Source organism: Aythya marila (genome assembly GCF_965140915.1).
Source record: "Aythya marila genome assembly, chromosome: 4".
Lineage (NCBI taxonomy): Eukaryota > Metazoa > Chordata > Aves > Anseriformes > Anatidae > Aythya > Aythya marila.
In genome coordinates this window covers 45111707-45137767 of record NC_139045.1, presented here as the reverse complement: position 1 = coordinate 45137767, position 26061 = coordinate 45111707, and the positions used below count along the sequence as shown (strand labels likewise).

General features: G+C 41.1%; 1 protein-coding gene across 6 annotated transcripts in view; it reads right to left on the bottom strand.

Moving 5' to 3' along the window:
- Positions 1 to 873: 873 nt before the first annotated feature.
- Positions 874 to 26061, bottom strand: part of ARHGAP24 (Rho GTPase activating protein 24) — a 165026-nt gene continuing 139838 nt past the window's right edge. For all 6 annotated transcript variants that reach the window (XM_082759857.1, XM_082759858.1, XM_082759859.1 and 3 more), the window contains 6 exons: positions 22131 to 22338; positions 9595 to 9727; positions 7397 to 7470; positions 6665 to 6786; positions 2759 to 3827; positions 874 to 1608 (listed from right to left, as the gene is read on the bottom strand). In XM_082759857.1, the coding sequence (XP_082615983.1) occupies positions 1365 to 1608; positions 2759 to 3827; positions 6665 to 6786; positions 7397 to 7470; positions 9595 to 9727; positions 22131 to 22338 (1850 nt within the window). In that variant the 3' untranslated portion in view covers positions 874 to 1364. The remainder of the gene's footprint in view (positions 1609 to 2758; positions 3828 to 6664; positions 6787 to 7396; positions 7471 to 9594; positions 9728 to 22130; positions 22339 to 26061) is intronic.

Here is a 26061-nt window from a genome sequence, read left to right as displayed (position 1 = left end):
CCCTCTAAAAATACAACTCACAGCCCTAAACACAAAGTTAAGAAACAACAAAAAAAATCTTTAGCGTGGTATAGAAAATACCAGTCATACTTACTATAGGTAAAGATGCCAAACAGGTTATTCATTTACAGCATGACTTTGGATTTTTTTCACTGGCAGTCTGCATGCTGTTAGGCTCCACACTGTTCCCTCTGGGTGTTCCCCTGGTGACGCTATGAGCCTGGCTGCTTTCACAGTTGTAACACATCTTCAACAGTGTAAGTTGCTAAAGTGCACTGTAAATACGGGTGGTTAACGTCCGTGTGTTTTCTTCCATATTTGCTGCTTCTGATACAAGTCCTGGTAATTTCTATTCTGCTCATCAGTTGTGTGTTTTTGTGTTTTGTTCAGCATCTGTCACATCACTAAGGCTGTCCAAATGTCCCCCTCACCCACTCCATCTGTCTGTTTGCAAACACTACAGGGAAGGCTCCTTTCACCCAGGATGCTGAGGTAAGACAGATGTAAATGTGGTCAGAGCAAATGTTTACATTCCTGCTCTGACCTGCAGTGAGGCACAGGGCTGTGTTAGGGTACCCCAAAAAGTGCTAGCCATATCTTTGACCAACTTCCCCTTATGTTCCCTCTTCCCCTCTTTCAACTTCTTACTCTTCACTACCCACATTTCCTCCCATACAAGCACCTTTCAACACTAACTGCCTGATTTTGGTGGCCTGATTTCCTGACAGGGGGTTCAATATGGGTGCTCTGATAATTTCCAGCCAGGTGGAATTTTTGTTAAATCAGTACATTTGTTACCCACAGCATACTGCTGCTTCTCATCCTGCTGTCTTCTTAAAAAACGACGCAAAGGGTTAAGCATCAGCACACATACCTTAAGGTATCTGTTTATCTTCACTCCCCAGCTAGAGGGGGGAACAAAACAAAACAAAAAAACAACATTTGATATACAAAATAAGCTGATGGTAACACAATGCCAAAAATAGCTTATTATGTTAAGTGCAAGGGAGAAAAGCCTTGATATAAAGCTTGATTGCAACAACATTTCAATTTACCAGTTTAAATACAAGACTTGCATTAAAATATTTCTTGAGATACATCTCTTGCTCTCTAAGGTGATTTTTTTTTTAAATTTATATACACATATCCAGTTGTAACACTTGACAGTAGTCTTATGAAGCATTCAAAGAGCATAACTTGATAAGTACACGCTGTAGATATGAATGGTTAATGTCTATGATTTCCTCCTTCAAGGGTTTATAACATTATGTTGAGTACTAGCCTCAGACAGGTGACCAGCCACCTGATGCAGTGTAATACCCCCAAGCCCTTCCCTGAGGTCCCACAGTCCAAGCCTCCAACGCTCACTGGATCCAGATGGTGTTGCCTCTTTCTGGTCTGCGAGGCTCTACCGTAAGTTCTCCAAAAGTGGAGAAAAACTGCTCCATTTCCTTCTGCAGCATGTCATTCCTCTTCTCCGCATCTTCTTTGGCCCGTTCTGCATTACGCATTTTGATTTCTACCATCGTGAACTTCTTCCGCTCTTGATCCAGCTCTTCGTGTAGGGCCATCAGTTCAGTCTCCAAGGTGAGATTTCTCTGCTCCAAGCTGCAGAAACCGAAATAAAAGCAAAGAGCTCCTGAACAGCACTCCTTCCATTCACTTGTGCAGAAATGCACACCACCACAAACTCATGCATTTGCCTTTTCAATTACAAAGCTTGGATTGAATTTCCAAGAGGTGTATCTTATATGTATCTTGTAACTGTCTTCATCAATGATCCCTTCCCATAGGGCACTCTCTCCTCCATAGCTCGTTTAGAAAATGCATGATGGCAGCCACTGGTTACAGTGCACAGTGGCAAATAGCTTCATGTAATTCTCCAGCAAACAGCCTAAGTAAGCCTTTTACTTCTGGAAGTGTTGACACCCAGCTCCCACTGTAGTTGCACTAATTTAATGTAAAAGGTCAGAGTAACTCCCCAAATACCTTTATTTTGCAACCCAGGTTTCTCAGTTGATTTATCTACTGTATTTGTACTTATGAATACAGATTGACAATTCAAAAACAAAACAAAACAAAACAAACAAAAAACCCTGCAATCAACCTGGCTTGTTTTTTGTCCTAAAAAGTTACCCTATTTTTGATCTATTTATCATTTTATCTAACATAGCGACCTTGTGTTTGAGAAGACTGTGCACTACTCGTACACAAAGACATGGCTCCCCCTTGTCCTCTTTAACAGGCCTGATCTTTGAAGGAAAGACTCAGGCAAAGCAGCAGTGCAGAAATGGGACTGTGAGCACAGGTAACTTACAGATGTATCCCTGTCTGACTAGGAACAGGGACTCTGGAGAGAGGTTAGAACAGTCTCCCAGTCCCAAAATTTACAGGTGGAGTAATGCAAGACTGATTTCACTGAAAGGTGAAGCCCAGTTGTACCTCAGTCTCTGGAGGACAGACATGGAGCAATGAAATCATTGCAAGAGCCTACTGATTTTACCAGTCAGATTCCACACAAACTCCTAAGGTTCTGGCTTTATTTCTGGTGCAGTGTAGTGTGTTGCAACAGAGGCAAACAGCTGCTCTGAAACAAACCCAACTGGATCATGATACCAGAAAACCAATCCCATACGCCAGCAAACTCAGTGCAGAGCATGCAGTGATCACAGCTAGTGCAGATTTTTAGCAACCCGTAAGAGAGGGAACCTCTTTTCTCTGCAAGAGCTGATCAGATGGCAGAGCCAAACCATCTTACCTCTTTAACCTTGTCTCATACTCTAGTTTTTGTTTGGCCATCTCTTGCTTCAAGCTGGACACCAGGCTGTGGAGAGCACTGTGGTTGTTAGTACTGTTGGCCACAAATGTTTCACTGTTATCACTGCTGCTGGTGGCCCGGCTGCTGTGGCCCCCCACGCTCCTTCGGTCACTTTTGTTCTCATAGTCACCCGGGTTGGAGAGGTCTTCGTTTGGTGGTCCATCCAGCACAGAGTCTTCAAAGTTCCCCGCAAAGAAGTCCTGCTCGGGGCAGGTGGTGGTGGATGAACGACAGGAGGTGGAGTGCTCGGGGAGGGATATTTCACAAGACGACGTTGACCAGGTGGCACTGTCCACGCTCTGTTTGTCGTCAGAGTTCACCATGGAGAACTGCTGGTGGACATTGTCGTAGGTAGAGAGCCTGTTGTGCTGCCCCGACTCGCTGACTGAATCCTTTTGCTTGTTGTCCCTCAGCGTGACATAGCCATTGGGCGCCCAGCCCGCGGCCCGGTTGTTGAGGGTGGTGGGGAGCCCGTCAGTGCTAGAAACACCCATCCGCACACCGCCATTCTGCATGCTCTGTGTGCCCATCTTAGTCACTGCTCCTTTCAGGGAGGACGTTCTCCTGCTCTGCAGGGTGCAGTTGGGTAAGGTCTGGCTCTTCTCCTGGCCCTCCACAGAGCTGCTGAACGACCCGTTGGTGACTATGCCACTGCCTTTATTAAAAGCTGGATTTTTTTTCACCATGAGCGGTGGGCTTCTGGTGACATCTAATTTCTGGATGCTGTTCCTGGGGCTATTTGTCTTGCTCCCTGGCTGTGCAGTTGGAGATTCATTGTCCACGCTTCCCCTTTGGGGAGACTCAGGTTTATCCCAGGAGCAGCGCCTCACTGCTGTCTCCTTGGTGTTGTTATTCTCCTTGTTCTGCAGCTGCCCCACGATTGCTTTCTTTGGCATTTCATTGTTATTGTTGCACACCTCAGGTCCCATCTCAGGGTCTGTGTCCTTGGGAAACAGCTCTTCATGCTTGCTTATCATCACTGACATCAGCTGCTGGACTACTACCGTACCTGAAAGAAGGCACCAAGCAAGGTTATTAATGACCTGTTTTATTTAGAGCATAAATGCATTTTATGGGTCAAATTCCACAAATATTTAGCAAAAAATCAATTTACACAAACATTTACTTAGTATGTCCACCTGTATGACACCCTGAATCTATAGAACATGCCTGAAATTCATCTGGCCAGCAGGTCAGATGAGCACCACCTCTGCCTTCCATCAAAACTAGCCAGCACGCCTCACAGACCCCCAAACAACCACAATTTTTGGAAAGGAGCTACTACTGTGGCAGTTATTGCATCCCAAGAAGACCACAGAAGGAGATAATGAGTAGTAAAGAATAATGCCATTATAAGTGATGTGTTTCAATGTGGAAATCACTTAAAACCAAAGTCTCATTCTGGCTAAGCACTTTCATGTAGTAGATTAATAGAAAGGGGGCAGGCGAGGGATTCACATTGCTGCAACACAGAAGATTTAGTCTGGAGCAAAACCTCAATGATGTGATGGAGTTTATTTCATGTGAATGCCTTTAACCAGTACACAGTGAGACTAGATGCAAGCAGGACACTGCCACATTATGGCATGGTAAGGAACTTAGATAGAACCACAGCTTGCTACTTGCTTTAATAAATGACTGCATCTCCAATAACCCCTTGGTGTGCACACCCCTTGACTGCACTGCAGTTTACATGCTACCATTTATAACTGGACTTGGGATAATAAAGATGTGCAACTGTTATTTCTTTAAACTGAACCTCATTAAGGACTATTAAGAATCTTTCAGGAACAAGGTCAAGGTAGTTAGAACAACCATCCCATTTTTAAACTCCTGCAGAGCTTTCAGAGGTAGGCTGTGCTCTTTTCATCAGTAGTTTCCCACTGTGCAATATCAACTGCTTGGAATACTTGGAATATCCTTATAACCTAGCCTTTTAAAATACAACTACTAAGAGATAAATCAGGCAGGTACTTGGAAACAGTTTTTTAGTGTTTTTGTGTGGTTTTTTGCTAAGGCAAAATCATGCATTAGAGGAATCATGCAGCAGGAAAATTCACTTAGTAATTCCCCTGGCAGGTGTAGCTGTATTCCTTCAGAACACAGCTGCACTGTTCAATGTGCAGCCTCTCTTAGAAGTTCCTGTACATTTAATTACATGCAGCCTAACTGGACATCAGCACCATCTCATGTCAAATCTTAAAGATTATACCTAAGGAGAAGTCATAAATCTGTTTAAGTAAAGCTGTTTCTCATGAGTAAAAACAAAATAATAAATTATTTCCCTTCGGTGAGTATAGTAACCATGCCATCTTCTACAGCAGCCACCACCGTTTTAGGCTGTTGAGAAGCAGAATGCAGAAGTTTCTTCAGTCATTGCAAAAACGGTATTTTGTTTCCACCCACTTAAAACATCTTTCTTGCTCAAACTTTAACAAAAAAACTCCTCTCAGCAGCCAGTTCTAAAAAAATACAGACCCAGAAGATACCTTTTTTTTTTTTCTTCCCAATTATTAAATGAGTGGCTAACTCCTTTTCCCATCCCAATGGGATTTCCCATCTCCCATGGGGAGACAATGTAAGATGCCTAAATGAGGGCTTCAAGGACACCGTAAAGCTTATCTCTGCACCCCAATGTCCGATGGTCACGATGGATTTGAGAGAAGTATCTACAGAAATGAGGGGTAAGCCACAAATGTAATTTTAAGGGTACTTGAAGCTGCAAAGATTGATGATACTCATGCACAGTCACAGCAAATATGCATGTAAATTGGACACCTGCCCTTGCAAAGCCTTTTGAGTCAATTGCATGATCAAACCATTCCCTATGACAATGAGAACCCAGATATGACAGTGCAGATGGCAACTAAAAAGCCTTTCCAAATTAGAAATTCCTGGCTTGTTTAAGCCACTGTTCAGAGTACTGTTCAGCTGCCCTGGGTATTCACCACTTTTGTTACATGATTTGGAAACACCATGTTTCTGTCTTCAGCAACACACTTGTTGTGTTGACAAATGGAAAGAGGAGGAATTGCAAGACCTCAGAAGAACAACAACAACAACAAAAAAAAGTAAATAAAGAAAGTCTATGGGGAATTATTATATCTGGAAAAGAGGAAAATCATCAAAGAAAAAAATAAATCCACACACTCCCGAACAAACCAATCACAAACTACCTTTTCGAATTTTGGTAAAACTGTCAGTGCCAGGTCAATGTACAATCCTAATTTCTGAGAAAGTTAAGCAAACCATACATACTAAGAAACTAGTGGTTGGAGGGAGAAAAGGCACCGTGTAATTTATGAAGAATGAAAACCATAAGGTTTAAAAAAAAACAACTAACTGTGACAGTGATATTAGTTTTAATCACAGCAAAAGGTTACAGCTAGACACTGCTGTAAATAACAGAGTGCAGCCATTTGATCACTGTTGTGTAAGAAGGCGTGCAATACTTCTCTGCCTTCTGGGGGATTCTACATGGGTCACTGCAGTATGAACCTGCACCAACTTTGTCCTTAAAAACTGCAGGTGAAATATTAACTGCACCTCTACCACATGTGCTGAATAAGAACATGCCATATTTGCAGCAAGTGTTTAGAGGAAAAGTACATTTTTAATTAAGTTGCCACGGCAGCAGGATTTAATGCAAAATCTGTTTGCAATACTGTAAATGTCAGTCACTTTTACAGTATCTTGCAAGATTTAATCCAGCAGTTTCTTCACATTGAAGAAACGTCCATAGAGACAAATATATAGAATTTACTGTTCATACAGCAGAGACTGGTATGTACTGTTTGTAAATCTAAAGATATGCTTTCTACCTCAGGTTATTTACAGTCAACTCACCCTCCATGATAGTCAAAGGATCTTCCACTTTAGGGCGAAGGATGTTGGGTCCAAAAACAGTAGCCAGATTCTGCACACTCATTTTATTTACACCCGAATAAGACTGGACTTCATCAAGGAATCTGCGTGAAAGAAAAATGCCTTTGATGAACATTTAAAAAGGGAGGAAAGAAAAACAATCAAAATGTATGGTATTTTCTTAACACTGCTGAAGTATTCCATTCCACATCCTCATGGAATATCATGAAAGCTCAAGGCTATTCTCCTCAGCTTTTTTTTTTTTTGAAAATTATACATCAATAAAAAAATAAATCTCACTCTGAACTAACTTTAAGCTAACTCTCTTGAAGATGGCAACTTTCTTCAGCACATTCAATCAATTATTTGACTCAAAATATCTTCAAAATGCAAAATCAAAAACAAAAAAACAAAAAAAAGATTAATTTTCATAATGGTTTAAGATTATACTTTTTTTTTTTTTTTTTGAATACTGGGAACTTCCTTTAAGTTCACAAATTGCAACTCCTGAAGACTTATTTTTAAGATCTTATATGTTTCCACACAACTATTCTACCAGACGTGCAGTTTTCAATGACACCATGCTTCAGGAGTGCAGAGCTAAGGCCAGTAACTGTAGCTAGAAATAGGAAAACCAGGGTAGGGTCCTATGAAGCAGACAGTATATATATATATTTACTTCTGCCTTTCTTATATTCTCATGAAAGCACTTACCTACAGATGTATTTCAGGAGATTATAATTGACAGCTGGCAGGCTCTTTACTTGCTTCACCAATTCTTTCAGGCCCTATATATGTGGTTTAAAACACAGTGGGGAGGCAGAGTTTTCTTAGTATTTTGCTACAGAGACTGAGAAAATGTCAGCAATTCCAATTACAAGACAATAAACACATCACTGAAGCTGCAGTAGTAAGACAAATGCTATACGCGTTACCATCGGAAACGGCTTGTAGAACCCCTTTTGAGGTGAGGCTATATTCTGCTAACAAGGGTTAACTCTGGATAAAAATACATACATATATAACTGACTTGGTTTCATCCCATCCTGCCATCTGCCTTTGTTCTTTCTTATTTTGACCAGCTGCTCCATTCCTCCTCCTGATGATAAGAAGGCTGAGGCTTCAAGGAACAGTTCTGGTTTGAATTAGTTGGTGTTTTCAGATGACAAATTATATACATGTATATGTATATATCAACCTAGTTCTGGTCCATACTAGAAACAGCTATTCCAGTTTGTGCCCACCTTGGGAATGAGATGAGCAGAACTGCACACAGTAATTTCTGTGCTCTGTGGAAACGGCCCCTGGTGATGGTCCTTGCCAACCAGTGCCTTTAAACTCTTGTTCAGTATTGGGTAGGCATTAAAAGAAGGCTCAGAGAGTGCCCCTCAGAAAGGAGGGACTCATACTCTTCTCAATTAACTGGAGTGTTAGGGAGGGGAACATCTGTACTTCTACAGCACTTAGATGTATGCGAGTCAATGGGGCTGGATGGGATCCACCCGAGGGTACTGAGAGAACTGGCCAAGGAGCTGGCCAAGTGTGGCCAGCAGGTCTAGGGAAGTGATTGTTCCCCTGTACTCAGCTCTGGTGAGGCCGCACCTCGAGTACTGTGTTCAGTTTTGGGCCCCTCGCTACAAGAAGGACATGGAGGTGCTTGAGTGGGTCCAGAGAAGGGCGACGAAGCTGGTGAGGGGCCTGGAGAACAAGTCCTACGAGGAGCGGCTGAGGGAGCTGGGCTTGTTCAGCCTGGAGAAAAGGAGGCTCAGGGGTGACCTTATTGCTCTCTACAGATACCTTAAGGGAGGCTGTAGTGAGGTGGGGGTTGGTCTGTTCTCCCACGTGCCTGGTGACAGGATGAGGGGGAATGGGCTGAAGTTGTGCCAGGGGAGGTTTAGGTTGGATCTTAGGAAGAGCTTCTTTACTGAAAGGGTTGTGAGGCATTGGAATGGGCTGCCCAGGGCAGTGGTGGAGTCACCATCCCTGGAGGTCTTTAAAAGACGTTTAGATGTAGAGCTTAGGGATATGGTTTAGTGGAGGACTGGTTAGTGTTAGGTCAGGGGCTGGACTAGGGGATGTTGGAGGTCTCTTCCAACCTAGACGATTCTGTGATTTTGTGGAAGGGTCCAGTTCTAGCAGTATTTGAAATGTCAAGATGCAATTAAACAGAAATAATAACCTTAGAAAGTTAGAGGAAAAGACTGCAATCAAATGAATGAGCCAATTTATATTTACTTGGTAGAAAAAATATCTGGCTGACTTGAATACCCATAAACACACAGAACAATGTAAAATCAAACACTTAATTTCACTTGGTACTTCTTCAGACTAATATAAAATTCTCTATGCCACTGCAGGGCACACAGATAAACAAAATATGGGTTCTGTCACATACTATGTTATGCAAATGTAAAGAATTTTTGGAAGGTGGCCTACTTCAGACATCTTTATGATGCCTTCTGATTCAGTGATAGGCAATGAATAGAGTCGTTTGGTCTTTAAGCAAAAGTTAGTAAAATGTGTCCTAAAATGCTTAGAAGAAAATTACCCCTCATTTATTTGCAAGAGTTGAACAGCAACTCCTAAAACCCTACCTCTTACAGTTCAGGATAATGATCCATTGAAAGAAAACAAAGTGTCTTCCATGCAAGCTGGAAGTTATTGACTACAGTGATGTTCATTTGAACTGGTTTTGGTGACATGGAATAAATACAGCAAAGGGTATGTTGTGTTTTGTTTCAGACTTCCAAACACATCAGTAGCAACAACTTTCATACATAGATGGCGTCAATTAATTCAAGCACATCTTAAATTAGGATAGGTAATCAGCACCTTTCCTCCTTCTCAAATCTGTAACAGGTTACAACATGCTAGCCTTTTAATTCATCATACTACTCGAAGTGCAAACTCACCGTTTCTTCCTCCTTGCTGAGCATTTTGGCACAGGAAAGAAAATCTTCATATTTTGCGTATGGTATGACTGGCTCTGGGAGTTCCCTTAGGTACAGCTTCAGCAGCGATGCCACCGTGTGCACATCTGTATTACTGTTGGGTTGGAATACAGTAGGTCCTCAGTGTGAACCAGGAGAATGCAACTTACAGACTAAAAGCTGCTTAACATTCTGATTTTCATCCCAGATTTTACTGTCAGAATTATATATATTTATAGACTATACGTGTGATCTGGTTTCAGTTTTATTGTCCTATAAAGAACTTAGAAGGGTACCTGTAAACAACAGTCCATCAACTCTGTCGAGGTATTATTATAAATAATTACAAATTGGGCCCAATTTGCAGACATAGGTGTTGAGATCCCAGCTGTCATTTACAGGCATCTCACACCAGTCATGCAAAGTCTGGCTTAATTGCAAGACACATTTCATTCTGACCCAAAGCAGCAACCAGGCATTATATTTACACAGTGGGGATTATTCTCCTAGCAGAGGTGGCTCTAGCTCCCAAAACATCCCCAGCATGTCTCAGTTCCACTGTATCACTGCCTCCTTTGATAGGAGCATTAAGCAAGCAACTTCTAAAGACCAGATATTCTATGTGTTCAGTCCAAACTTCATCTGAATTACAGGTCTTTTCCTGGCATGCATTTTCTTCCTGTGGGCTCCCACAAGAAGACTACTCTGCCTTTCAGCTGTACCAGAAGAGAAACAGAAAACTTGGATATGCTCTGCACACACAATGGTAAATTCTTGGGAAAGGAATTTTAGCTCCATCCTGTACAGAATAGGACAAACCACTGCAAGTCACTCAAATTCAGAACATGTCTGAATGCTAGAACAGCAGGTAACATTTTAGGGCTGGGGGTCAAAAAGCTGATATAACATGCTTTGTTGCAATTTCATTTATGGAAATTTAAGTTCTTCTTGGATATATCTAGTAGCATTCTAGGCTCATTAGCAGGTGTGCTAAAAGTAAGAAGACATGACAAAGAACAAAACCACAGGTTAGGTATGCAGTAAAACTTCCTTAAATCTTTCCATAGCATGTAAGATAACATCAGGGTATCTTAGGAGTGGCACTGTGAAAAGTATAGAAATAGATAAAAAACAAACAAACAAACAAACAAACAAACAAATTTGCATAAAGAAATCTCTCTTTTGTTACTTCCAACTCCTCTGAATTTAGCTACTCAGGCATTTTTTAAAATCCATCCTTACTGGAATGTTCTACATGCTTTCCCTGGTTTGGGTAAGAAGTTGCACTGCAAGCTGATACCCTTCCCTCTGACTTGTGAAGAGTTTGAAAAACAGATACTGAATTACACTGTCTTCATTCATAAGAATTAAGTAATGCACAGACATTTCTATGATGCACATCATTGTATATTTTCTTTTTTTCTTTGAGGACTCCACACTCAGAACTTTTTAACATTTGGAGTCTCACAGAGGGAACCACTGGAATTTGATGCACTTAATGATTAACATACCTCTAGCAAAGCTTATTTGGGAACGATCTCTATTAAAACTAGAATGGCTTTTACTAAGTTAAATCTTAACAACAATGATGGGAACAACCTTAGATTAACATGCTATGGTATGTGCAATCTAAGTCAAAACAGAAGAGCAGTGATAAGCGCTGTATGCATGTAAATGTTAACTACCACCACCACCCGCAAGAAGTAAATTCCCAGAAAACAATGCTATTTCAACCATGAAAAACTGCCAGCCAAAATTCCAAAACATGTATCAAAGTGCTTTCTAGAGAAAAATTACAAACAAAGCATTAACTCAAATCTGCATTTTTTAAAGAAGGTGCAAATTCTAACCCCTGGGTTGCAACCCTGGACTGCAGGCCTAGCCAGGCGTGGATCTAAACTGAGAATCCTGTGTTATTCGCCCTACTTGGATACATATAAAACGTGTAAGAAACAGTATTATACATGAAACTAGATATAGCTGAACTATTTTATGAGATTTCAAATGCTAGCTCAGATTTGGCATTTATCCTTTGCCTTGTACCTTTCCCCAGTCCAGATGCAAACTAAAACCCTCTTCTTGACATCTTGATACGCAAAACTCATTACCAACCACACAGCCCAGAGTCTTAAAACACAGACCCTTTTCTCCTCTCACGTACTTGCTTACATGTCTTTTTGTTGCTATTGGGCCTGGTGTTCGGAGCACACACATGGCATGGCATGCATGTCCCAGCAGTTCTCACTATTCATCCTTACCCAAGACGCAGATCATCCATAGAGCTCTTGAGTTTCCTAAGTTTGTTGGTGTATCACGAAAGCAAAAAGCAAATACAGAGGAAAATATGTTTGCTATTCAGACTGTGAAGAAGAGCAGCAGTTGCAGGGAGCAGATGAGAACTGGCAGCTTTAACACAGTGCCTTACACTGCAGCATGAAAGGGAAGGGAACACAGGCTGTGATAATCTGCGAAGAATTGAACTCCAATTGCTCTGCATTTTTGGTCTTTCTCAATATTCTTCTTCTTATTTATCTTTAGCAAACAGGGTAACTTCCCAGGCCTTGATGAAGAGCTGAATCATATCTTTCCAGGGATTATTTGCATTAAACTACAGCGGTCCTTTGAAAATACAAGATTCAAATGGACAGAGTGAGAAAAATTACCAAAGAACTATCAAAAACTGATCCATACATCTCCCAGAAGAAGCAACAGCATCTTCTTTCTATTGCAAGGACCACACTTTGGGTAGTACCTTAGTATAATTTCCACACCAGTCCCTTAGTGTGAAGTAACATACTTGTTCCTTGAGGGCACAGCTGATGGGGGGAAAAAAAAGGGCTTGCGAAACAACAAAAAAATCAGCCCAACACCGTGCAGTTTATGAACTTTCACGTTTCAGTATTCAGCACTGGCAGAGTAAGGTCCCAGTTTAGCAGACGGGGACATATTTGCAATCTTTTAAGTTACAGAACAGTAAGGCAATACCACAGACTGCCACAGGATGGTGCGATTACAAAGTAAGAAGATCTAAATGGTTGAGTTAGATTTTCCCCTGAACTGTACTGGAGCACTGCTTGGGACTTAATCTATCTATACAGAAATTACCATGCATACGTTGGCAGTATAAACAAACACATATATATACACACATACTGCCTGTTAATCCTTTTAAAAGAGCTCGGTTTTTTAATTATATTAAAGTGGTAGTTAGAAGCAAGCAACTTTCTTCTTTCTTTGCAAGCAACTTTCTTCTTTCATTGTTACATATTGATATAAAAATGTCAAATAATGCAAGTAGAAGAGCACTTCATATAGTCTCAGTATGTTTAGACCTTGCAATCCAGTATTAGTTTTTCATGCAGTGTTTTAAAATGCAGAGGTAAACTTAAAAACATCAGACTACAGCATGAATCCGTCTGTTTTTTAGGCGTTTCAACCCACAAATACCCTCAAGCCAACTTCAGCCACAGAGGCCAGCTGTGAGTTTCAAAAGAGTTTTCCACTCCAAGCTCTCTTGAGGATCGGGAGCACTTATTTCCATTTCCTGTTTGCAGCACTGTATGTTGTATCTATCCACAGTCTAAGTCAGCCATCAGTAATTACATGCCTACCTTGAGGACATTTGTGTAATCGGTAGTCCATGGATCTTTTCAGGGCCTGTGCAGGGCCTTTTCCTCAGGGACTTTTTCAAGCTACAACTGATCAGTTTCAGAAAAGACAGCATTGCTCTCTTCAGTCTTGGCCTTGCTTACATCCTAGACCCATTACAGCTCCAGACACTTAATAATTATACCTATCTTGACAGTTCTTTTGCAGTGTGACATCGTAATATCAAAAGGTTTAATCATTACACATTCATAATTAACATGATTAAAAGTATTTATTAACAAGTTTTGAAGTACAGAATGTCAGTTCCAGAAGAAAATCCTCCTTATTCGAAATTGGAACAATCCTCATTAAGTGAGGCAAACTTTTCCAAGTGCAGAATGAATGATTACAACCTTGAAATGGGAATGACAAAGCACAAAGTTGGAATGCAACAGAAAAAGTAGCAGCAAGCTGAGAAACAGCCTATTTCAGCATCTTGTGCTAGGCTGAGGAAGATTACTTACCCACTAAAATGTTCATACTGCTTTACTGTTGATGCTTTTGGAGGAGCATCCCCCACTCCAGCACTGTCCACGCAAAGGCATTACAAATGCACATACACCACAGCCTCCCTGCAGCCATCAGAACACACATTGAAGCGCCCTTCGTCCAGACTTTGTCATTGGTATCCCTCATGGCAGTGCTGTTTTTACAGCGTTTGCCTTTGTGATACCACACGCGCTGTGGAAGTGGTTGTCAGATGGATTACACTGCCTGGGGATCTTCACCCTCTCCACCATAAGTAAAAATTGCTGAAGCCCAGCAGGTCACCAGAAATCCCCACATAACCCTCACACTCGGATAAGTGCACAGCGTGTTCAGAGAGCTGGAATCAGCGCTTCAGAGCACACAGCCAACAGGCTCCTCGTAACTTTCAGAGAGGAAATAGGGCAGGGTCACATTACAAAAAGATAAATGCTACACCAAAAATAGCTCTGGCCCACGATGACACGTATACAGTTTGCATAAAGAACAAGCAGTAGGAAACAACAAGCTGTGAGACTCTAATTAAATTCAGGAGTTCTGGTAATAAAACGAAGGAGAACAGTACGAACAGTTTGTGTATCAGTACATCCCTGAATTACTGGAATTGCATCTCTGTCCTTTAAAATATGTCACAGGTCTTAGTCCTGCAAACAGAGACTCTGTCACCAACATATCCTGAATCCATCCCAACACCTGGTGGCTGTGTCACTGCTTAGCTGCATTCGGGCCTTGTAGAGAAGCTCTCCTGGACCAGTGTAGATGTCTTCCTGACACGGGAGGATGAGTTTGCAACTGGCTGCCAGTCTGCAGACAGCACATGATGCTAGAGTCCATGATAAACCAGTGCTGAAATACTGCAAGTGAGCATCATTGAGAAGTATTACAAACATGAATAACTCTTTATTGAGAGAATGAGGCCACTGCTACTGCTGAGGAACCAGCACTCACAGGATGGCCAGACAAAGCCAGTGCTCAGTAATGTTAAGGCGACTCAGGAGTGATGCAACTGATATTGGAGTCAGGCTTTGGGCCAGAAATGCAAAGGTCAGGTCAATACATAACATAATTGGTTGAACACTCTGTGCCATTTTTGTCCCCGTGTGTAGATACCTTCACTTTCCTCTATAATGTAGATACAGTACAAGCAGTACAGTGCGTAATCTAAGTGCCAGCTGAAATTTTGCCTACAACTTGTGAAACATGCATGAAAGCCTTTACCATCTTAGGCCCTGAGCTCTGTTCTCCTCTCCTTGCTGCCTGGCTCTACTTTAAGTACACTTCATAGAATCACCCAAATTATTTAGGTTGGAAGGGACATCCAGAGGTCATCTAGTCCAACCCCTGCTCAAAACAAGACCAGTTATGGCAGGTTGCTTAGTGCCTCATCTACTTGACTTCTGAGTATCTCCAAGGGTGGGGACTGTAAAAACTCCCTGAGTGCCTCTTCCACTATCTGGTCACACTCTTGCTGAAAAAAAAAAAAAAAAAAAGAAAAAAAAAGAAAAAAGAAAAAAAAAATCCCAATATATAATCAGAATTTCTCATGTTTCAGCAAGCACTGCAAAGAATACTAAGGATTGACAGACTATTTCCAAGTTAGACATCCACTTCAGGAGTTGTAACAGGAGCCAATTCATTCTAAAGCCTGATGCTTCAAGAAGAGCAATGAAGACAGCAGTTTAGGACAGAAAGAGACAGACTTTGTGGAAGGACATGAAAGATTACTTACGAAATATAGATCATTAAAAAGAGGTGGTGGGTGCTTTCTGAGGCCTAAAAAACAGATGGGTTCCTATCAGGAAACAATTAGCTGCCTCCAGCCAACATGCTGCCAAAATATCTAATCATTGCTAGGTTGTTCAAAGAGGCTGGTACGTTTCTGCAGAGATTTTGCAGGCATTCTACAAATATATAAAACTGGGTAAGCCCCACAAGTAAACTACCTCTTCTTGTTTATTGGAAGAAAAACCCACAAATCTGGCAAGCCTTATTGTATAAGGATCTGCTAAAACACTCCACATGCTTACAAAATGTCATCCTTTCCTAAAAACTTGCCATTGGTAGTGGAAAATGCCCTTTCTTGCCTTCTTAAATTAGAGCCCCACAGCAACAAGTGAAAAGCAGGTGTCTTCACAAAGGTTAAGGAGCAACTCCATTTCCAAAACTGAAATTCATGCAAAGCAACTACAAATTTTTGTTCACTGCCAATAACCAAAACCACACACTCCTACAGCAGGACACCAATTAAACGGATTTAATGACCCTTGCATCACACTAGAATATCTTTGTTAACGTGTATTTAATTGCTAGATTAGGCCTCTTAACTCATGCCATATGCAGAGGTAATTTCTGCTAGCTGGGTAGGAAGAGGGCCGGGGTTAGAACAGACTTGGAAGTGGCTCCAGATGCACAAGTGATGAGCAGGGTGTCATTTGTGAGGATCAGGGAAGGAAGCCTGGAACACCACAGGCACAAACGGATGGGAATTTACACAAGCTTAAGGCCATTTGTGTTGGCAGGAACTGGCTTTCTAGTAAAAACTTCATTTCACGTAAGTGCTTTGTGTAGGGATTACTGTGCTTTTTTCCCCTAGGAAAGGAATAAAGCCCCATTCTTGTGGGGAACTGTTTCTAAACAACTTCTTACACAGAGGACTGAATTTGGAAAATGAAGAAAATGCTTTAGTGATCTCCAAGTCCATGTCTACCTGTAGCCCTCACAGTGCCACAGCATACTGCATCCCCGAAAAGACAGCTCCCGTTGCATGAGACTGTAAAGGGAACTAGGCTGGCCTCCTAGATAGATTATTAAGTGCCAAGGCCTGTGCAGTGCCTAGAAGAGTGGTCCTTTCCTCTGCATTGCAGACCTCTGCTGGGGTTGGGGGGGATGCTGCCTAGCAGCAAGGAATGCCTTAATGATAATTAAAGGAACAACAAACAAAGGTCTGTCTTGTTCTCTTCCAGAACATCTTTCCATACACTACAATAATACTAACACATAACAAAGAACAAAAAGATAAGAGTATTTCAGTATTATGCTTTTAAATGTATATAGTCGCCTTCTAAAACTCTGACAGCTTTCCTGGAAACTGCTAAGCCCTAAAACTGTGGAGGACCTTGATAGATCACTGCCTGAGGACTGAAAAAGTAAGGTTTTCTGGAAAGCACAATTACTTCCATGCTACAAAAACATTTGTTTTGCCAGGCTTTTCATTCAATTGTTGTACCTCGATTCAGAAAAGACATACATAACACACCATAATTACTCCACCAGGGACCAGAGTATTTCTTTATAGCTGTATGTTCTTCAGAGTCTCCCTTGTTTTGTCTGCTCAACAGTTTTAAAATACAATCAGTTGTCCTTATCAAGTTGCCTTTTCCAGCAATTGCTGTCCCCATGTCCACTGTTCAGAGAAGTCTTGAATCTAGAACTGGCACACCTGCTTTCTCTCTTTCGCATCAGCATTGTAATTTTACACCAGGTCTGGAAGGCTGAGTGTCCCCACAGAGCCAGTGAGGGGGTGCCCATGCCCTGCTGTACATGAGGTTGGTGTTCTTGTGCCTTGCTACATTGCGGGGCTGCTTTAGTCCTAGAAGCAAAAAATCTCAGAAGCCCGAAGTGATAGCCTCGCTGTCTGAGCATGCTCAGGGAGACTGTGTCTTCGCTGTCTTCCCTCAGATACATGCACTCTTCACGGGCTTCAGGATATGTGCAGACACAGCCAGTGGAGAAGAATCCTCCCTAAAATCATTCAGTCAGGTCGATTTGGAGTTGAAAGTAATTTATGGTATGCTTTGAGGATGCCCTTGCAGAGGGAGGATGCAGGAACGATTGGTAGACAGTGCTGTTCTCTGTATATTGACTTGGGCATGTGGTCCTTCTGACACCAAGGATATTACCTCGTACCATCCTCATCATTCACCTATTTTTCTTCGACAATCCCAGTGATTAAATGTACAGAGATTAAATGTGCTAGTTCCATGCTCTGGATTGTTTGACTGTGGTGAATAATGGCTAATATTTGCCAGCCATCACATTCTGCCACTTACATATCCTTTTCTCAGCTGACAGCAACGGCGACTAGAGCAACAAGGAATATTTTGTCCTATCACCTACTGCCTTCTCTTTTAAAGGAATCTATACGCATGAGAGAATGGAAAAGGGATTTTGTTTTGCTAAATGTGCAAGTGTGTGCTTGCCTCTTCTCTTGTGCATATTCAAAAACGCAAGCAGGTAAACAATGCCATTCTAAACCCCAGCAAACTACTGGGCTGTATACATGTATATCAATGATAACAGTTTGAAATTCCAAGCCACATACATAGATCAGTCATGTAAGTATTAATATCTGTTTCAGTGACACTTCAAATATTTTTTTGTCCCTGAGAAATCATAATTCTCATGTCTTCTGGCAATAACTGTGATGAACAGTAGAAGAAAAGAGATAATATAAAAAGAATAATCAAATTTTATGTGTAAAAATTGCAAAATGAACCCTTATTGCTATTTTCCTTATCCAGTGCCATATTTCCTATGCTAATTTTACAGAACAAATAGTCATAATCCACTTCGTATCTTTACAAACGTGTGATTTGTAATGCAGCTGAAGGACTTCAAATTTAAAATGTAAGCCACACAAGCAGAAAGAAACCTACCCCAAAGGCAAGCAAAATGGATTCCCTGGAGGGGACAATTCTACACAGAGATGGCAAATACCAGGGATATTTCAAATAGTAGTGAGCTCACGTGATTAACTAATTCCAGTGCTAGTTCCTCAAAGCAGATATCATAGGATGTGCATATAATACATACATACGGAGTGGGATATTATTTGATTTTTTTTTTAACTGTCATACACTTTTCATTATTCTTTTTTTTTTTTTCCTTCATACAAAAGGCATCAGCATTTTTCTGCTTTTGCAGCTGTACCTCCCCTTTGCAAGACCACAAGAAATGTAAATGCTGATGTGCCAGTTTTCATAGCAGGTGGGATGTTGGATGTTTCAGATTGGATACCGGGTTTTGTCATTATGCAAGTTTAAGAAATTTCAAATATTGGCTCCACTCTCACTGAATTGTGTACACAAAGCTCACAATTCTTAAGCAACGTTTTATTGACCACGACACCTATAAAATAAGATCAAGCTCAAATTAATATGCGAAGATTTTTTGCTATTTTCTGAATTGTCCTGGATTCACTGCATTTTTGTAACTGACCAGCAACAGCACATCTAGCTGCTAACTCACAGGAGCTACAATTTGTCAGATGTGTCTAATGTTTACAAAACATGGCTGGAATTTTTCTATCCTCTGAGCAAGGCTAGTTTGCTCCCTTAAAATGCATCGTGCTCTTCCTGTTTGCTTTCATTTGTCTTTGTCAAACGGGCACGGACAGGAGCACAGGAGGGGATAAGGGCAGTGTATCCACAGAACCGTGGACAGCAGCTACGCTCAAGGCCACTGCGCAAAAAAAAGACATCTGTGCAACTGAACTCCATCTCCTAAAAATAGAGATTTAATATTAAAAGAGTACTAATCACAGCAGTAAAACCTTACCTTTCTTTTTCCTTTTGTTTCTACAAGTTGTGAATTGTACAGAATCAGCTAACAAAGCATAAGAATGGTTATTTTAATAATCTAATTTCTCACATAAACCCATACACCTGCATACCTACGCATTTCACGGTGACTTCATTTATTCTGAAGTCTTTGTTTCACCTACGTGTACTTACATGCAGAAAAAATGTCACTATGAAAAATGGCAAACTACTCAAACATCAGCTCTTTGTATTACTTCCAGCCCCAATGACAACAGCCAGTCTTTCTCCCAGTCCAAGCTGGTGACCCGGCACTGCTATGGAAGCGTGACCTGGCTTCCATTGTGTTTCTTGTCCCATCAACAAAACTGTCAGCTAAGCTCTAAATGCTCAATCGTTATTACTACTGATGTATGAGAAGGAGGGAATGTAAATTAATAATCAAAAAACAGGAGATTTTGCACTACCAGACTGGTGACTACAAATAGATAATTACAGAATAAACCCAGTGGATTTCAAACTCCATGACAAAAACTAAGCACAGCCCCCTCCCCTAACATACGCTCCTTTCTCTACAGCAACTTTTCAGCCTGTGGCCACTTTCCAGGAGCTCAGCTTGCCATGCCAGTTCCATCAAACCCGGAGAACATGCTGCTCTTCAGCACAAGGAAAAGAAAGGCTACCCAAAACCAAGGTAATATGCAGGTGTTCTTTCAACATTGTGAAATGAACTCCAAAGCATACAACTGAAACAAAAGATTGTAGGAAAAAAGTAGATGCCCAGTGGCAGAGGTGAGAGCAGAGATTAAATCTGCCTGACTTCTGGTCCATTTGCTACAGCAAAGTCACACATTACCTCCAAATTCAAATGTGAAAAAGTAACCAGAAAAAAAGGACCCTTCGAAAAAGGACACACAGGGATACAAAGCTGGTCTTCTATAAATTCTCAGCTTCAGAAGCAGAACTGCAGTACCAAAGACTGATAGCTAACTCCTGCTCATGTTTCTTTTTTGCTGTAGTGGAGATCATGTGCTTACTTCACAGCACTGGCGTTTAAACTCTCTTCTCCATTTCGTCTGCTAAAGCTCAACCTGCGTGCCTGTTCCTGGGTCTCATTAGTGTGTGCTACAGACACTGTTAAATAATTTTGCAAAAATAATTTAAGCAGCTCATCTCTGGTCTCATTTGCTTTGAATAGATAGACCTTATGCACCTCTTTCAAGCTGCACGTCTCAGTGGGGTGTTCAGTACATCATCTTCCTGGGGCTTGGGGGCAGTCTGTTTCTTAAGCATTTCCTCCATGATCATTTGGCTTGCAGGCATTGAAAAAATAACCTTTGGTTTCATTTGCCCGTAGCATTTGCCCACTTGTACCTTTGGTAGAGATTGTGCCAGGAGCATGACCAGCAATATTTAGCTAAATGTCAAAGAAAGGAAAAGATACCCAGCAGGTTCCCAATTACTGTAATTTTCTACATGGTTTTAGGTAAATTAGGCTGTATTTGAACAGTCTGTAAGCATGCTTCAAACGTTTACCAGGTAAGCTTATCACTACCCAGAGTTTTCCAGCTCCACAAAACTGTTTTCTGGTCAGTCATCCTAACTATCACCTTCTGATGAGGAATTAATAAAACTCGTATGAAGAAAATCACTTTGCTTTTCCACACAATTATAAATTCTTGGCATTTCCTAAACTAAGCATCAGGACTTAGGAAACTGTTCAAGATAAAACAGACCACAGATGTCTGCCTTCTGTGCATCTGTGAAACACATACCTTCATACATATTAAATTTGCCTACTTCATAGAAGTAAGGAAGAAGAGGAGGTAAATGTTTTCCAGCAATCAGGTTCATATCATGGTATATTTTTGCACTAAAAATCAAGCTGTGCTTTCCTTCCCGTTACTTGGATTGCTATCAAAGGTCCCACAAAATAAATGTAGCCTGCCTCTTCCTCCTCCTAATTCAGATTAGAGCCCTGCTGGGAATGAAGAATCCCAAATCCATTTTGGAGGTGTATTTATGGGTATTACAGCACACATCGAGGACTACAATCCCCTAAACCGGAATTTCATTAACGTCATACTAGCTCTTAATACGGAGTTTAATGCAGGCTTTGGGGCATTTGTAATCAACTGGTTCTGTTTCTTTGACTGTATGCCTTATGAATATACAAACTATTGCAGTTGTTGTTTCAGAAGAGCTGAAATTACCCAGAAGACTGATCTTACAGATTGAAGCCATCTACAGGTGTGTGAATAGGACTGGGTTTTTGGCCCATAAAACTCTTAATAGCTTTGCAAAATTATATCAATACTGGAACGCATCTTGGACCTGGACACTCAAAATCATTTGGGTTTATGATTACAGTCACAGCAGCCTTTGTTTTTTAAAGCAAGAGGCTCAAAATTATAAAAGATCACACAAAATCGGACTTCCCTTCCATTCAGTTTTATAGGTAACAGAACATATTGCAATTGGTGATAAGACAAATTCTTCCTTTATGGTACTGACTAAATCCCAGCACCAACACTGCATTTTGAGTTATACCAAGATCAAGGAAATCCAGATATTTCTGATTAAGCCAAACCATTAATGATACATTTCCTAACCAGCATTTCATAAATGGAACTCCTCCAGAAATGCTTTGAAACCAGACATCAAAGTCAGAAAAAAAAATAAAATGTTACAGTGATAATAGGAAACATGCAGGAAAAAAAAAGCACAAAAGCATTCATTCTATCGCCGCTGCCACGTGTCTTACAGCACCTTGGGTCTGCCAGAACAGCAGACTGCTTTGTGTCCTACCTAGGCTTCAGGGCGTGGGGGACAGCTGGAGGATTTTACCTGTCAAAAGAAGGCTTCTCTCCACAGTCAAACGCATCCTGCAACTCCTTGACAAGGTTAGCCTGCCCAGGCAGCCGAAAAAGGCCTTCTTCTTTCAGCCCCCGCTGCCGGATAAAATCCACACACTGCTCCACCAGCATAGGAGCCAGGCGGTTCCCATATCGCTTTTCGTATCGGACAGTGTCTTCTAGTTTCTGGCCAAAAATACCTACATAAAAGAGAGATGTGACATGGTTGTGATTCTCAAAAACATACAAGGAGCCTGTGTCTTTCACTGCAACCCATGCAATCTACAGGTCACTTCAATGCATGGACAATTAATGCACCCCTTTCTTAAGGATAAATTGCTGCGTCTCACGTCTGATGCTGTCATGATGCTGTCAGACATAAATGTGATGATGACATATTATACAACAGTGCTCTAAAATACTCTTTAAAAAAATAAATAAATAAATTTGAAGTGACTTTTCAGACCAAAAGCACAAAACACAGAGAAATATTACAAATAGCATTTTCTGTCAACAAACCTTCTGATTCAAAAGTGATGTACATCTCCATTTTCTTAGCTTGTGCCTAATGATGCGTATAAAATTAGGTAGTTTCTGTATGAGTTTTAATTACATATAAATGTTACCTTTACACACGGAACACAGATAAATATAACTCAGGATTTGGTTCATACTAAACCAAACAATTAATTGCATTTCACAACATAAGCAAAGACCTGTCCTACAATTTATTACCAGCTGCATTATCACTTTAGGAACAATAAATTGTGTGTACAAAAAAAAAAGATCACGAAATGAAAGGCAAAAACACGTCAGACAAACTGCAGGAAACCAGTATTTGGCTTTAGCCTTGGAAAAACATGGAATTTTACCAACAAAATTAACTTCAACCCCAAACAGAGGATACCATTATGGACACCGGAAATACAACTCCTCTTCTGTAACTGTTTTACCTCTCCCTTTCCAACTGCAGAGCCAGCCATCACAAGCATTGTCACAGCAATGTTCAGGTATATCATCTGTGATGGAAGTTCTCCCTTGAGACCATTTGTTGATTGAAGCTGGGGCTGAAGCAAGGCAATTCAATTTCTATATATAGCAACACAATGAACAGCTCTAAGGCAGCCATGATAAGAAACTAAATACCAAATAACTACCTATACTGAAAGACTGCTTTTGCAATTACGTATGACAGAAAGTGAAACAAACAAACAAACAAAAAAAGCAGTAAGTCAAATTCTGCCCTTCAGTGAGCACACAGTTCCTACCAGTTTGAAAATGCGCAGCAAGGAGAATAGAGTTATTTTGTTTTTTTCTATAGAAAGCCAACAGATGAGCCAGTCAGCTTTTGCCTCTTGCCCCAAGAACCTCTTTCACCCACAAATCACTGATACGTAAACACATAAGTAACCAAAAACTAAGGTAGGATGTAGATCAAAGCGTCCTTCAGAGCACCCTTCAATGTGTACATTCTTCCTGCAACAAAAGAAGAGTAACTCCTGCCTGTCCTTGTGCTGAAAGTTGCCTTCTGTACGCTCTGGGATGTTACTGCAAGTAGGTGGCAAGCTGTCAGTCACCCACACTGAAGGTTTGGGGCTTGCCTTTAAGTGCAATTATTTTTATGCTAACAAAGGAAATGACTGGTGAGAATAACGATGTCCAGCTAAGACATCCACAAATTATACTGAGATGCAGAGCAGCAAGCACATTTTGTGATTTCCATGGTACTCACACATGTGGATGCCAAAAACAGCAGTAGGCGAAGTGACTAAACATTACACAGTCACTCTTTATTAGCCAACTTTTTTTTCAAAAAAGTTTTTTTTTTTTTTGTAAAAAAAACAAAATCCCAAAATTTTTGATTCAAGACAGAATTTTTGAAATTTCAGAGTCAAACAAGCTTAGAAGGATACTGACTAATGTAAAATAGTTGTGTCCCTGAAGTTCAGCTTTGTCATGCTGGCAGAGGGCACTAAGTATGTTTTCTTATTTCTTACTTACCTTCCTCATCTCCTGCAAACTCGCCCAGGGCGTCACAAAAGTGTTATATGAATTTGGGCTTCTCATATTTCCCTGAGTTAAGGGTTGCTGCTGGCAACACTGAGGCCATCCTCAAGTCCCCCCCATTTTCTAGACTCTTTCTAAATGAAGCAGAATTAAGGAGAAGATCTGATGTTTAGTTAGTTAAGGAATCAGTGTGATTCTACGAATTCGGGGATTTCAAGGGCCCTTCTGCTTTTGGAATTGTAACCAAGACCTTCATCTAAAGACTCAGTTCCATTAGGGAAATCAATTCAGAAAGATCCTCTAAAAAAAAAAAAAAAAGTCTTTACTGTCAAAAGCACCTGTTCTACCCCCTGAAACAAATCCAACCCTTTTTCTGTAGAGGGATGACACACAAAACTTCACTAAGCACCAATTCTTTACCACTTGAATCTGTGTGGTAGAGCTCACTAAGCAGATAAAGGAAATGGCACATGACAGTTCCAAAACGTCTTCACAACCAGGTTCACAACCTCTCTGGGCAACCTGTTCCTACTACTTGGCTGTCAAGGTGAAACACCTTTCCTGTCTGAAACTATCCTGTTCGGTGTATGCCAGTGGTCTCTTACCCTCCCTCCACCCACTGTTGTAGAAAAGCCCAGCTCCATCTTCCTGACAATTTTCTCTTACTACCTGAGACAGCCACTTTTTGCTGCCCCCAGAGCCGCCCGTTCTCCTGGCTGAACACACACTGCTCTCTCTGCCTGTCCTCGCACAGTGTATGCTCCAGCTCCAGCACCTTGGTGGCCCCTTGGCTGAACAGAGAGTATTTGGAATAGGATCTAACAAATGCCGAGTAGATGAGGTTCGCTTCCCTCCCTCTGCTGTCTCCACTCCTGTTGATACAGCCCAATTTGTAGTCAGTCTTCCTTGCTGCCAGGTCCACTGCTGTCTTCTGTCCAACTTGCTGTCCCCTGGGATACCCAGGTTCTCTTCCATGGAGCTGTTTCTCTGAGGTTATTCCTCCTCAGGTGCAGAATTTGATCCTTCTCTCCTTGTTTTGTCCCATGAATGTACATTCAGAGCTTTCCTTCAATAGTTCTTGCTTTTGACACAAGAATTTTCAATTCTTTTCATCAGTGGAAAATATGAATATTCCAATTATATGACATACAATTACAACTCACGCTTGCTGACAGTACGCTTACTACGAATAAGCTCTGTCCTATTAGCTCTACTTTCTTCTCTCCATGCTAACATTCCATTCGATAACGTGCATTTTGCAGACCAGTTCACATTTTGCAGAAGGAAGATTAAGTTCTCAAACCTACCAGACTGCTTTGAAACTAGTATTAGTAATGACACTGTAGTCAAAACACATCACTTCATTTTTTGGGATAGTGCCATTTTTTTTTATTTTTTTTTTAAGAGTTGGCTTTCAAAGCATGCCTAATACATAACGAATAAAACTAGAATAAGGGGGCTTGTGCGGTGGAAGCAAAAAAGAATGCCCATGTTGTTATAAGTTGCTGATGCATCCCAACACAAGCTGTAGAATATTGAAAACAGCTGGCAACCATAAAGCATTAAGATGCCCAGAAGTAGTGCTACACAGCATTTTTGAACTCGTAGAGAAAGTAAGGAGTGATTCATGTACAAAAGGTGACATACCTGAAATGGGTACGACCAACTTAGATGTGTATTACAGAATCACAGAATCATCTAGGTTGGAAGAGACCTCCAAGATCACCGAGTCCAACCTCTGACCTAACACTAACAAGTCCTCCACTAAACCATATCCCTAAGCTCTACATCTAAACGTCTTTTAAAGACCTCCAGGGATGGTGACTCCACCACTGCCCTGGGCAGCCCGTTCCAATGCCTCACAACCCTCTCAGTAAAGAAGTTCTTCCTAACATCTAACCTAAAACTCCCCTGGC